This window comes from Sparus aurata, chromosome 15 (assembly GCF_900880675.1).
Source record: "Sparus aurata chromosome 15, fSpaAur1.1, whole genome shotgun sequence".
NCBI classification, from domain to species: Eukaryota; Metazoa; Chordata; class Actinopteri; order Spariformes; family Sparidae; genus Sparus; species Sparus aurata.
In genome coordinates, this window is record NC_044201.1 from 4282920 (window position 1) to 4297923 (window position 15004).

Genomic DNA, 15004 nt, shown 5'->3' on the forward strand with positions numbered 1-15004 from the left:
TTCATGCTCGTGGTCTCAGAGTGGTGTGCATGACAATGGATGGCCATGCATCTAACATCAGCATGTGCAACAAACTCGGCTGTGACCTCAAGGCAAACCCTCGTGAACCCCTGAAGACCTCATTTGCACATCCAGTGACTGGTGAGAGAGTGTTCGTCATGATGGATGCCTGCCACATGCTGAAGCTTGCACGCAACATGTTACAGGTAAATGCTGATTGTTGTTCTAGGCTTATTATTTTTTTAAATTATTATTATTATTTTATTGTGTGTTTTATTTACATAGTTATGACTGCATGTGATGCATTATATTTTCCTGTCTGTACTGAGAGTCCTTAGCAGTGACTAAAAAGGATTCTAATTCTGATTCTGATTTTGAAGGCATACAGCCCAATAATGAACACCACTGGCCCCATCAACTGGAAATACATTGTTTACCTCAACAATGTTCAGACGAAGGACGGACTGCATGCTGCAAACAAGATCACACACAAGCATGTCCACTTCGACAACCAGAAGATGAAGGTGTCCCTGGCTGCGCAGACATTGAGTCGCTCAGTAACAGTGGCTCTCCGCACACTGAGGGACCTGGGCTACTCACAGTTTAAAGACTGTGAAGCAACGGCTGAATTCATTGAGGTAATATGATTAGGGATGTGCATAGGGCCATAGAGGGAGTAGAGAAAAATGTCCAAATAATTGCATGTTTAACATAGTGAAATGAATAGTTTTTTAATTTTGAATACATTAGTATTAATTTGATATAATACCTGTTGAAACACTGATATGGAGATGGTTTTAGATGCTTAAAGTTAATGCATATATTTGTTTTTAGATGATGGATATGGTGGCAAAATCAATTTAAATCCTCTTTAAATGAACAAAATTCCTAGGAGCTTCCTCGAGGTGTCTTTGTTTTGATACAATCGGAGAATTTTTTTTTTTTTCTTTTGAAGGTACCTGTCTGTCATCGGGTTTGTGATCAACATTGACACCCTGATGCTGATGATTCCGGAGCTGCTCCAAGTCCAGCGGTATGTCTGCACCTACCGGTTCAGCCAAGATCACTTGGAGCTTCTCTTTAATTCAATCAGAGCATCAGGTAGGGTTTTTACATTTTACAGCCTTTAACAAACAATAAGAAATGATGTTTGGTGTAATTGTAGTATATGTGTGTGCGTTGTTTTTTTTCCATTAAGGGGGATGGAACAACAATCCCTCTGCCGGCCAGTTCCAGGGCATATTCCGGCGTCTGATAGTCAGGTGTGGTGTCTCACCAAGTGGGCTAGGCAACGTGGCAGCACAGGATGACACAGCGTCTCTGTCTGCTGTCGACATGTCCTCTGCCGAAACTGCAGATGAACTCCCTTCCCCATTTGTCAACTTTGCAGCCCTTGTGTGTGACCACAGCTACCTTCCCACGCGCTTTGGTGGTCTAGTGGACAATGCTCTGGTCTACATCGCAGGGTTTGTGGTTCGGCAGGTTCTAAGAAGGCTCTCTTGCGATGTGTGCCGTGCCAGCCTGGTGACAGACGCTGTGCACTCTTCACACGATAAGAGCTACCACCTACTTGTGCTCAAAAATAATGGTGGGCTGATGATTCCATCAGAAGGCACTGTCGAGGTGGTGAGAGCAGCAGAGCGGGTGATTCGCCAGGTCCACTCAGGGCAAGCTCCTAAAGTGTCAATGGTCATTCATCTGGTCCGTGATATATATATATATATATATATATATATATATATATATATATATATATATATACACATATATATATATATACATATACACATATATATATCATGGTTCTCCCCAGAAATTCTTAGTATAGCGGCGCACCGTCTGTCCGGGGGGGGGGGGGGGGGGGGGAGTGGTGCGCGCGACCGCTCGTCAATGTCAGTCCGGGGGGGGGGACCTGCTCGTCAACCGCTCGTCAACGTCAGTCCGGGGGGGGGAGACACGGACGTACGGACAGCCGGTCATCAACTCCGTCAGCCGGGGGACGGCGGACGGACGGACGGACGGACGCTCGACACTGTCACGCGCGGAGTATAGCGGCGCTGACCGAGCGGTAGAGCGGCGCAGCGCCGCTGTTCCACCGTCTGGGGAGAACCCTGTATATATATATACACACACACACACACATATATACACATATATATATACTCAAATGCAATGTATACCCTTCAAGCTTTAAATAAAGACTTGAACACACCTGAACGTTTTCTGTGTTCTTTTCGTTCTATCTCTGTCTGTCTGTTATGTCTGACGTTTTACAAACAAACCTCGTGAAAATAGCTTGAAAAATTAGCGATTTATTACCACTTTTATTGTGTAAACGCTATTCCTTCATACGTTTATGGATGCACTGTTGGAGCGATTGGCCCTGTTCCAAGATGGCCGCCCTGTAGGCACGCCGCACTAGTGGGCGGCTGCAGTCGATGCGGCGTCTATGTATTGAGAGTGAGGAGTTGTCGTCATGGTACAAAGCCCCTCCCTCGATCTCGCGGGATCTTCCCCCTCTCCGCCATGATGGCAGGATGCCGGCGGCAAAACACGATTGTTTACGTGTGTCCTTAACTCTGTAGTAGTGGAGGTTTTTACAATTCCACACTGTTTTACCATGCCTGGTAGTCACTGCTGCGTTAAAAACTGATTCAGTACCTCACACGATTCATATGGAAAACATAGGAACAATGGGATACAGTTTAGGTTGCCGAAATGGACACAGCATAAGGAAAGCAAGTCTCTGACCTGACGAGTAGACGCCGGATTGCTTGGTTGGCTGCAATAAGAAGAAAGGACCTTACTTTCGATCGCACCCCCCAGTCGATGAGAGTGTGTTCTCTGCATTTTCACTCGGGTACATTCTCTAAAAATGTCTTTTTGCCGGTACAACGCTGTTTTCACCACCCCGGGGCTTGTAGATGGCCAAGTCCTGCACCCAGCCGCAGCAGAAAGTCTCGTAACTTTCCAAAGACTTGTGGCTTTTAAACTCCTGCATTGTGTAGTAACTTACACCAAAAACAAGGTAACTGACGATGTCCATGTATGTGCATGGAGGTAAATGATCCAGGTCTCTGTGCCATTCCGCTGCAGGGAGCTCGTATAGGTTGATATTTTGGATGTCCGAGAGCTTCTCCAAATACCGCTGTTATGCGCTTGGTGTGAGCTTGTTCCTGTAAGGTCCCTTTTCTTTCGCCTTATCTTTTTGCATTGCTTTACTTTCTTCCTTTTCTTTCTCATATTCGTAGATCCGTCTCTGTCCCGCCGAAATAATAAATGCGCAGAAATTAAAGAGCTCTGGACTGTTTAGTCGCGCCTCTGTGAAGTTCTGCAGGCGTTGCCCCTGACAACCGATAGCGTCTCCTACCATCATGGCCGACCGGCTCAGACCCCGCCCAGATCAACCCAAATCAGCACGTGACTCCTCAATCTCAATATATGTCTATGTTTTCACCCACCAGCGGCCCACGGAAGGGGGGTGCTCGCGCGCACGTGCAATTTTTAAAGCACGTAAAGAACAGGCACTTTTGATAGCCCCGGTGATAGTAAACGTAAATTCCTAAGCTATAAACAACTACACCCCAATACATAAAACACATTTATAAATCATCAGAGCCAGCCGCTCCATAATACAAACGTGTCTTACCGTCACGCAGTCATCCATGTCTACCTCTTCATCCTCCTCTTGCTCATATTCCTCACTGTCTTGTCTTTCTCCCTGGTGTGCTGGTGCTAGCAGTATTAGCGCTAACGTTAGTGTTAGCTGAAGCTGCACTTGATTTTAAAAACAAATCAGTCGGTTTGCAGCATTTTTCACCGTCAACCAACAGTGCTCTCTGAGATTTCTCTCTTTTTCTCCGCTCCCACCTTGTGTCGCTTGATACCTCTTTATTAATTTTTTTGCTAGCTTAAACTCAGTCAACTTCCAACTTCCAACCTCCAACTTCCAACAACCACACTCAGACGGTCTGAGTGTGACGGTCCCAGAAGGCATTGCTTCATTTTAACTTTTGCAAACAACTATTCAAATAAAAAAATGCAGGTAGATTTGTTTTATTTCAAACCATGCACGTTTTTGAACAACTGAATAAGACATTTCGCTACAAAACAATGCAGAATGATATAAGTTTGTGACTGTAGAAGGTAACCATGACTGTGATATAGAGACTCGTATGTGGCATATAAATGGTGATTAGAACATCTACTGAGTGGTATATTGGATTAAGAGAAGATAGTTTTCCCTTTGGCTTAAAAACTTTATTGACGCTCGAGACTGCCGGGAGAAACGAGCTTGGAGCCGATCTGTGATTTGTCGGCCAGCCCGAGTGGCACATGAGGGTTGCTGGCCATTTATTCATTTGCGACCGCCTTTTGACGCAGCCGCCCCGCTATATTTATTTATTTCGCCTATTTATTCATTTGCGGCCGCGGCCGCCTATTGATGCAGCCGCTCCGCTTTATATTTATTCATTTATTTATTTATCACCAGGCGGCCGCAGTGGCATTTGCCCACATTGCCCAATGGCCAGTCCGTCCCTGGTCAAGAGTCAACCAAAAACCAACAAAAAGCAAGTCAGTGATTAATTGTGGCCACAGTCAAGCTTGCCCTGCACCTTGGTCATTGGCTGACAGGCTGCTATGTGAGAAAGAAACCCTTGCTGCAGATGTGGCACCATAAAGCTCAACTGAAGTTTACTATTGATCACCCCCTTCAGTAGGAAAGTTCTGTGGTCAGAAGAAACGAAAATTGAGAACACCATACCTACTGTCAAGTATGGTGGTGTTTCTATTATGCTGTGGAACTGTTTTGTTGCTAGTGGATCTGGTGCTCTGAAGATGGAAAAATGATAAAGGACTTTGAAGAAAAAAATCTTCAGGAAAACCTGAACTCATCAGCAGAAGATTGGGTCTTGGGTGCAATTGGCTGTTCAAGCAGGACAATGATCCCAAATACACATCAGAAGTGGTAAAGGAGAGGCTAAACCAGGCCAGAATTGAAGTTTTGGAATGGCCTTTACGAAGTCCTGAACCCCATTGAGAACATGTGGACTACACTGAAGAAACAAGTCTGTGCCAGGAAACCAACAAATGTAGTTAGACATTGCTGAATCTGTCGAGTGGTTGAAAATCCAGCCACAGGACGACCAGACACCTATGGACTGGCAACATTAGGTTTACTGTAATTACTTTATGGCTTTGGCCTAGCAGATTTGGTCACATTTTCAGAATACCAATAATAACTTTCAATCATATTTGAACCAAACTTCATGAATGTTTTTGAGACAAAGCAGCCACAGTGTTCCACTGTTTTCATCACAGAAAAAGTAGATTTCTACAGTATTGTAGAAATCATTGGAACTCAAGACTGACATTGTGTATGTTCTGTACAACTGTATATAAACTTTTGACCACGCTGTATGCGCAGGCTGTCGTAGCTACTGTAAAAACTTCAATCTGCAGATGTGAGACTCTTCAGTTTCTGCTAATTTGTGCGTTTCTCACCACTCCATTTTTAAACCATCATCCCCACTGCATTTTTCATTCAATCTATGCTGAGTCTAAATGTCTGTCCTTCTGACACTCTATCTTCATAGGGAGAAATGTTTGCGTGCTCATACAGTCATTGGAAGACCGTAATCTAACCGTAACCCTTTCATATGTGTTTTCAAGTCCCTCAATTTAAATAAAAAGGTTCACCCAAAAATGGAAATTCAGTCATTATTTACTCACCCCCATGTTTATGGAAAGTCAGGTGTCAAGTTTCATAGGCGACAGAACTTTTCTGGAGCTTCACAGTGTGTTGCAGAATTCTCCTAAACAACTGCTGTAGATGGAGACTTGTTTTAAAGCATAAGCAAGAAGCAAAAGCAAAAACAGCAAACAGAAAGTGGCTCCATACAGCTCAACCAGCGTAATCCAAGTCTGCGGTGGCCACAAGATGCAGTGCACCCCGTTGGAAGTGAATGCAAAGGCTTTCTCACTTCAAGTGTGTAAACATCTTTTAAAATCAATTGGTAATCTTAGGGCTTCTATCATTATTATTATCATTTTATTATTATTATTATTATTATTATTATTATTATTATTTATTTAGTATAATTAATATTCATGTCTCAGTTAGTGAAGCTGTGTTATTACTGCTGTGGCTTCTGTATCACCCCCTCCTCCCATCTCTCCCACAGCTTCTTTGTTGTATCACCCCCCTATTGCCACTACCTCGGCACAGAAAAGGCACTAAAACACGTTGAAAATCATAATTGATCTGCTCATATTGACAACTGCAGTTATGTGAAAGGGTAGCTCGCCATTTTTTGTGATCTGCTAATATACAGGACCAGCTATAATGTTTTATTCAAAGGGTCTGGTGACCGTTCAACATGATCACATCACTAACTCGACTGTTGGATGTGTAGTCCTTTTAATTATGTATTTTTTCAGTCTAATATTAATTTTACGTCAAACTGTGACGTTATTGACTTTGAGAATGATCTTTTAAGTTAACAAACGTCATAGGCGTAGTGCATGGCATAATGATTTGTCTTCTCCATTCACAATACAAAGATTTTCTGAAATAACGTCCCATGAGAGAAACCAAAAGGGGCTTGACATCAGTACTCTATCATGAAACGTCACCCAAATTTCAATGAACATGGGGGGTTGAGGGTAAATTATTTTTTTCATTTTGGGGTGAACTTATCCTTTAATGGAATAAAGGAAATGACAGGGATACATTTTAAGAGTACTGTAATAATGTCTTTTTGCACATGTACTACTTGGCATTTGTTTAATGTTATCATTAATGATTCCCCCCCTCACTGTGGGATATTATAGCCTTTAGTACAAGCCTATATGAATCCCATGAAACTGTTCCAGTTGTTTGTTATCTTCTATATTGTTCAGTGTAAGTTCATGGGCTTCTGACAATATGCCATAAATTGCCCTCAAGAAATGTTGTGAATGAATGACCAAACAACTTCACTGTCAGTTGACACTAAATTTAATTTTGCATCTTGAATGTGTTCCGCTACGACAGCTTTTTTTTTCCTCACCTACGCTCTTTGGCCCAGACCGCTCGCTGTAACCCTTAAAAGTGGCCTCTGGGATTGTAGTTCCACAGAAAGGTAGAGTGCTGTAAGGAAATGAACAGAGGTACTTCAACCTCCATAAAGCAAAGCGCGTGGAGAGCTTCTGTTGTAGCCTGTGTTTTTGCTTGCACCGTTCATGACGCTTGCCCAAAAGTGGTAATATGACAACCAAGTGGATGTAGTGTTAGTCGCCCTCCACGAGTTTTTAGATTCGTGTTTTTATCCAGGTCATCCCTGTAGCACCGTGCTGACACTCGCCAACGTCACTGCTCCCAATGTTTACTTCTCCGGCATGTCTTCTCCAGCCACAGAGAAGTAATGTTTGGATTCATTAGGGTAATTTAATGATAAGTGAATTGAAAAGCCAGCATGTTTGTAAGGCATGTATTCAATATGCTGTGCGGATAACGCACTTAGCTTAGCTAACCGCAGTTACAGCAGTCGGACAGCTTCCTCTCTCGGGCAACGAACTGTCGACAGTTCCAGGTCGTCTCCGGCTCCATGATGGCGATGTTTCGGAGCTTTGTCTCAGCGAGCACCCAGCTCCGCCAGCAGCAGCAGCAGCAGCAGCCCAACAGCGGCTCAGGCACGCTGGTAGCCCCGACTGAGGGCATCGAGAGCCAGTTCTCTTGTCCCATCTGCCTGGAGGTTTATCACAAACCCGTCAGCATCGCCAGCTGTGCTCACACGTAAAGTAGCTACTTCTTGTTTGATGTGTGTCATTGTGGGCAGAAAGTTACGGTGACATTTCGCTCTTTAATGTAGAATTGCAATGTTTTATAAAGGCTGGCAGCTTCTATAATGTGTTAGAACAGGTGTCATGTCTGAGTTCACGTGGCTTACTGTTTGTTTTTCAGCACCCTAACCCTTACCTAGTTCAGTCCATCACTACAGTTTTGACACTCAGGTTATGAGAACGGCTAATAAAGAGAAATAAGGATACTCTTGTATAAGGATTATTTAGTAAAAATCTTCGAACAATCAATTTGTAAGTTTCTAATACAGTTGGATGATATGTTGATATTGTATCCTTTTTTTAATCATCATAATAGACTATACATTGTCTCATTTTTTACGACATCATGATATTGTGAGATGGTGTAAGTGTTGTTTTTCCTGTTTCTAAAGGCTGCAACAATGATATCATTTTCTGAGTATACCAAACTGTTCTACTTGTTCTAAAACTTGTCTTTATTCACTTAGTCATTTTATCCCCATTACTAGATTTTTATTATGGCTGTTCGATTAGAATATCTAATCACAAATGAATTACTTATTATTTATCTGTTCTAACTGTACCCTTTAAAGGAATATTTTTCAAGGTTTAAATACTCTTATCAACATGGAGTGGACAAATATGCTATGCCTGTTTTTTTCATTGCAACAATTTAAAACAATGACAAATACTGTCCAGAATATATTATAAATATAATATATATATATATAATATATTGAGACTCGCCGTGCTCCGGTAATAACTCAATTCACATTAACAGTAAATGCAGTAAGTACGATCTGACAGGATTTGAAACGGAACTTGCCATTCAAAAGACCCTTTTCTGGAACCATTTCTGCTCAGTTTCATTGACAGTCTGAATGCTGCATCGCTTCCTGATTTCCCAAACTACAGAGTGTACGAGGGCCATAACGTGTATAAGTTAATTGCGCATCAAAAAACGCTTTATAATTGTGTTAACTTTGACAGCCCTAGTTTTTAATAAAGCATGTAGGTGCTTAAAACAGATTCCCCTGACAGTTTGACTTGCCAGAATCACTACTTCATGCAATGTGGAGTATTTTCTGTAAACAGATTGAATAGAATTTTGTGTGCCATAGTTGTATTGTTCCTTTAAACATTTGAACTCTTTTTTTAGAGGATGGGTTGTCACTAGTTTGATGCAGAATCGCTGTATCGTAACTCTGTTTTTATCTTGGGCAAAGTATTGTGAATCATATTGTGAGAGAAACTGTTATTCCCACCCCTAGATATGATACACTTATATACCATTTATTACCAAGCTTTTTAGTAAATCAACAGAACAATGCAGATACACCAATGTACCAGTTTAGTATTTTATTTCAATCAACTCAAAATGGACAGATCTCAAAACATTGTGTCATGAACTGGGTATGAGAGAGACAGCACACAAGTGAATGTGTTTGCGTATGCTTTTGACACCTTTAGTCAAACACAGATAAAGTAGGGTGCCACTCAGCTCTGCAGAGACTTGGGCTTGATTACCAGTAGTGTTATATCTGGCTTGATAGTGTGTCTGTTGAACACTAGTAGGAAGCTCTTCACTGCTGGGTGACATCATGTGACATGGAGGTAGCATCGGTCTGTCTGCAACCCTACACAGGTCTCCTCAGTTGTCTGTTGTGTACAGGGAAAGAACCAGCATAACATGCAGCAGACATGATCAGAGTCAAAAAAGAAATAGCTGTCAGTCATGACACAAATTGAATTGCCAGAAAAATAAGGGTTTAATATCAGGATCATGCTACAATAGCAACAACATCCACTTTGTATTTATGGTTTTCTAACTAGCTCATATGATAATGGATGCCTTAATGAATGGTTGCTGTAGGGAAAACAGCGACTTTAGACCAAGGTAATAATTTGCAGTGGTGACATGTGGAATGTTTAACTGATGGGATTATGACATTATCAGCACTCACCATCACATGCTTCTTGCCTCATATCAAATTAAATTTGAGAGTAGTTAGCGAGAGGGGTGCATTTCTAATCTGTCTCAGTCTAGAGCTGAAAGGAACAACAAGAGAGAAACAGACCTCAGGTAGCCTCAGTTCTATTTCTAGTTAAAGGAAAAGTGCAGCTATTTTTACTCCTCTACTGTTGATGGGGATGGATAAATCTTCAGGGAATACTGACACTAATGCTTGCTTTTGACTGGCCCACATACACACAACTGTACAGGGAAACAGTTGGCCATTGACAGCCTCACCCCACTACAGTGTATGTATGAAAGACTCCCTGTGTATCCAATCAAAGGGTAACTCTGCTATCATGAAAGTGTGTTTGCAGGTCTTTGGAACACTTCTGCAATATGGAAAAAGTAGTATGGAGTCATTTGTGGCTGCAGAGGAAGATGCATGTAATGTGACAATTGTCTCCAGTGATGTCACCAAGTGGCTAAGTTGCATTGTGGATAATGTAGACAGCAGGTTTCAGAGAGCAATCTACTGGTCAAGTGTCGCAGTCCTATAACACTCTTGGACTCATTATGGTCAATCTAAAAACAAATGATCGAAATCATCATTACCCACAACCCATATTACATGCAGCTCCCTCTGGATCCGTCAAAGTCTTTGTACTTCATACTAGACAGTGTTCTCATGTGATCTGGGAAACCTTGAAAATAGTTGAAAATTTAGAAAATGCTAATAATACTGGAAAATATTGTGTTGTCCTGGAAATGTTCCTGTTTTCTCCCAAGAGCTCCCCAAAACAGATGACATTGTCATCTGAAAAGGCTAAGTTAAGGCTCATAAAAACTTTGGAATGGTAATGTTTATGAACAAGGGTGTTATGAACAGGCTGCACGCTGTTTTGGGTACAAAGGAAGGGCAGTTTTCGTTATTAGTAATTAATAATAACTTAGAGTAATTTTATAATTTTTAACGGTAATTATTTGAATTATTAATACAAATTAAAGCTGCATGCAGCGATGAACGGGCCTTTGCAGTCCACGTGCGTCGGGGCATGCTGCCATCGGGGTGTGCCTTGTAGATGTATTCAGGGCAAGACCCTCTACATTTTTGAGCAATTTGGAGTAGATGGCAAATTGTATGTGGGTGTTATAATGAGTTGATGGTTTTATGGCGAAGCATCAAAATGGACCATGCCACCAGGTGTGACGTCGGTGAAAGTTTTTGATAAGTTTTGTCCACAGATGCTTCTTGCAAAGTTTGTTGCAAATGGGTCATATGGCCTAGGAGGAGTTGGAAAAATGAAGTTTATAATTTTTCACAGAGCCTTATTGGCTCATTGGGAAGTAGTTTCATGTCGTTCGGACAGACCATTGTGGAGATATGCAACACTTTGTGTTTTAATGATAATAACAATGCATTTATTTTATATAGCGCTTTTAAGGTACTCAAAGGCGCTTTACAGATTAAAACAGAAGTATAAAAACAACACACGTAAAATAGAAAGAAAAAAAACAGGTTATACATTAAAAACGATTTTGCGGGTGTGGGTGAGCAGGCAGGCAGCAGAGTTCTGGACGTATTGAAGTTTATTGAGGAGTTTGAATGGTGTGCCGAAGAGGATGCTGTTGCAGTAGTCAATTCTGGAAGTAATGAAGGTGTGGATCAGGGTTACTGTTGCAGAGAAAGAAAGTGATGGACAGAGATGGCCGGGCTATGTTTTTAAGGTGGAAGAAGGCAGTTTTTCAGAGGTTGTGGTCAAAAATGACTCTGAGGTTGTGACTGTGTGGGGAGGGGGAGGGGGAGAGGGTGGTGTTGTCTATGGTGAAGCAGTAGTTGTTAATTTTTAAAAAAAAATTTTGAACTTTTTTATTTTTCCTTTTTTCCACAAAAAAAACCAAAACATTCACTGACATAGGACCCTATGAATTGAGATACAAGTAAATAGAATGCAATAGAAATACCATAAAGAGAAATATAATATAATAACCCATATTCCTCCATTAGTCCTCCAAATAGAGAGTAATACAGTTCCACCTTTGTTCACAAGTGTCCATGTTCAGTTGTAAGCTTGCAGTCATTCGCTCCATTGTGTAGACCCTTTTCAGTTTCTGTACCCACTGAGTTATGATCGGTGGTTTTGGATCTTTGGATCCTTTGGATCGGTGGTTTTGGATTAACAGTTATCGTTTTCTTAGCAATCAATAAAAGTGTCTGTAACATGTATCTTTGATCTGAACTATATGTCTCTAGAGGTATAGCTCCCAGCAGGAATATCAGTGGGTCTAATGGGGAGTTTACTTGTAAGATCTTGTCAGTCTCTTCCTTGACTCTCTTCCAGAATTCTTGGATTACTGGGCAGTCCCAAAAGATATGAGAATGATCTCCAATGTTTCCACATTTTCTCCAACACAATTTCACATTAGGTTCTTTCACATACCTTGAAATTATGAGTGGTGTATTGAAAGACCTTATTTTTAATTTCCAGTCGAATTCTCTCCATAACTGACTATTAAGTCCTTTATGACAATTTATACACAGCTTTTCCCATACATTATCTGTAATAATAACATTTGATTCCAATTCCCATTTTCCCTTAATACTTTCAGTATTTTGCTGGGTATCATTTATAAGCCTTTTATATATATGTGAAACATGTTTTTTGATTGGGAGGTGTTTTTCTGCCAAAGTAATAAAATAATCCTCAATATTATTTGGGTTTTTACTAAGCAACTCCCTTTCTTTATGATTTGTTATATAGTGTCTTATTTGAAAATATCTATATAGGTCATTGGAGGGAAGTTGACATTGCTCCTGGAGCTGGGTAAATGATTTGAACTCTGTTCCATTGAATAGTGAGTTGATTGTGTTAAGACCTTTATCCGCCCATCTTCTAAACCCACTATTAGTGCAGCAGATTAGTAAAAAAATTGTTCACTTTGGTATACAAGCATGAAATTTGGCACAGATACTCTCTAAGGGCCACTATTTTGGAAAAAGGCATTGGCCACTCAAAATTTCAATATGGTGGCCATTTTTCAAGATTTTTCAAAATTCCATGTTACCCACTATTGGCATGGCCCTTGACACAGATAATGGACCTCCAAGCTTTTTTCTAACTATTGTCCAAACCTTTAGTGTATGTTTTATACATTCATTTTCAAATTTAGCACTATTAACAGTTTTCATATTAATTAAGGGCAGTATTGATAAGGATATGCCCTTAGCTGTACTCTGTTCAATCTGAACCCACCCAGTTTCCTGATCATTTTTGATCCATGCCACAGCTGCATTTAACTGTGCAGCCCAATAATAATATTTGAGATTTGGAAGGCCTAGACCCCCTTTTTCCTTTGGCAGAAGAAGAATTTTAAGTCTTATACTGGGTCTCTTTCTCTGCCAAATAAATGCAAAAATTAGTTTATCCAACATATTAAAGGTAGTAATGGGCACTTTCACAGGTAAGGATTGGAACAGAAACAGCATTCGAGGCAGGAGATTCATCCTCACTGTCTCAACTCTTCCAAACAAAGAGAGGGGAAGAACCTCCCATCTTGTTATATAATTTTTTGTCTGTCTAATTAGCTTATTATAATTAACATCATATAATTGCATCGAGTTTGCAGTGAGGACAACTCCCAGGTACATAAATACCTGCTTAGACCAGTGGAAGGACACGTTTTTGTTTAGCTGTATAGGCCAGTTCCCTGATATCATCATTGCCTCTGATTTGTTTTCATTAATTTTGTATCCTGAGACCGAACTGTATTTGTGCAAGCATTGCATGAGTGCAGGAATAGAGAGAAGTGGGTTTTTTATGAAAAGCAAAATATCATTAGCAAAAAGGGCTGTCTTGTGGATTGTTCCTCCTTCATCCTCAATCCTTGGATCTGTGCATTTTGACGTATAGCTTCCGCCAAGGGTTCTATACTAAGTGCAAAAAGAATGGGTGACAAAGAGTCTCCCTGCCTCACACCCCTTTCCACATTAAATGAATCCGAACAGCACCCATTAACCCTAACTTTTGACTTAGGATTTTTATAAAGTGTATTAATCCAAGTCCCATTTCTAACAATGTTTGTTCCAGGAATAGCCAGTCAACTCGGTCAAATGCTTTCTCAGCATCCAAGCTGAGAAGCATTGAAGGTGTTCTGTCTCTTGCTGCAATTAACTGTAAATTTAGTGCTCTCCTTATATTATTTGTTCCATGACGGCCAATAATAAATCCTGTTTGATCTGGTTTTATCAGTTTCTTTATATAGTTCTGAATTCTAGTGGCTAGGATAGAAGTTAGAATTTTGTAATCTACACATAGGAGGCTTATCAGGCGTTAACTAGTACACTGTAAGGGGTCTTTCCCTTCTTTTTGTAAGACCGCAATAATTGCTTCTGACCATGACTTTGGAGGATCTTTTTAGTTTAATGTATAATGAAATACTTTGCATAGTATAGGGGTAAGTTCATTTACAAAAAAATTACAGTATTCCCCACTAAATCCATCCGTTCCCGGTGATCTGTTATTTTTTAATTTAGCAATAGTTTTTCTTATTTCAGCTTCTGTGATAGGCTCTACTAGTTTGGTTGCCTCCACATTCAACAATTTAGTCATTTTGAGAGGTTTCAAGAACTCAATATTTTCTTTCTGTGATTCTTGTACCTCAGCCTTATATAGCTGTTCGTAATATTTTGCAAATGCGTTTGATATTTCCCAAGGATGAGTCTCAGCAAGATTGGTTTCAGGATTTCTGATCTTAGCAACTATACGGTTTGATTGGGCCTTCCTGAGCTGAAAGGCCAATAACCTGCTAGCTTTATTTCCCATTTCGTAATATTTTCTGCTTATGTACCTGAGACTACCTTCTGCCTTGTGTGTTAATAGCTCATCTAATTGTTGTTTAGCTTCCCTAAGCTTTTTAAGTCTATCTTCTTTTCTAAATTGTTTATCTTCTTTTTCTAATCTTTTTATTTCATTTTCCAGTTCTTGCTGTCTTATAAGCCTCTGTTTCTTTATTCTAGAGCCAATAGAAATAATCTTCCCACGTATTGTGGCCTTACTTGCATCCCATACCACTGAGGGAGAGACAATACCATTATCGTTTATTGCAAAATATTCAGTTAAAGCAGCTTGTATTTCTTGTTTAACTCGAGTATCTGTCAGTAATGAAACATTTAACCTCCAATACTTAAAATGGTCATTAAGCCCTATATCAATTTTCATAACAACTGGGCTGTGGTCAGAAATAGTG

The 15004-nt window shown here is 40.5% G+C and overlaps 2 protein-coding genes across 5 annotated transcripts in view; both read left to right on the forward strand.

The window, feature by feature from the left end:
* The first annotated feature begins 857 nt into the window (after positions 1–857).
* On the forward strand, positions 858–7407 carry LOC115596783 (uncharacterized). Its single transcript, XM_030442195.1, has 3 exons — positions 858–1101; positions 1199–1705; positions 7316–7407. Exons 1-3 carry the CDS (start codon positions 999–1001, stop codon positions 7405–7407), a joined length of 702 nt encoding a protein of 233 aa, XP_030298055.1. The 5' UTR covers positions 858–998.
* The window catches only part of rnf166 (ring finger protein 166), a 101475-nt gene continuing 93615 nt past the window's right edge, over positions 7145–15004 (forward strand). For 2 of the 4 annotated variants that reach the window (XR_003986901.1, XR_003986900.1), the window contains exon 1: positions 7149–7777. Coding sequence is in view for 2 of the 4 variants with exons in the window: in XM_030441539.1 (XP_030297399.1) it covers positions 7590–7777 (188 nt within the window). In the remaining 2 variants the exon portion in view is untranslated. Of the gene's footprint in view, positions 7778–15004 lie in introns of all 4 variants that reach the window. The other 2 variants (XM_030441539.1, XM_030441538.1) reach the window with 2 other exon arrangements.

Bases quoted from the DNA above. Each gene is read 5' to 3' on its own strand.
- LOC115596783 (XM_030442195.1), top strand. From the start codon at position 999: ATGCTGATGATTCCGGAGCTGCTCCAAGTCCAGCGGTATGTCTGCACC. The intron at 1,102-1,198 runs GTAGGGTTTTTA...TTTTCCATTAAG, and splicing joins TAATTCAATCAGAGCATCAG to GGGGATGGAACAACAATCCC. The intron at 1,706-7,315 runs GTGATATATATA...GTTTTTATCCAG, and splicing joins AATGGTCATTCATCTGGTCC to GTCATCCCTGTAGCACCGTG.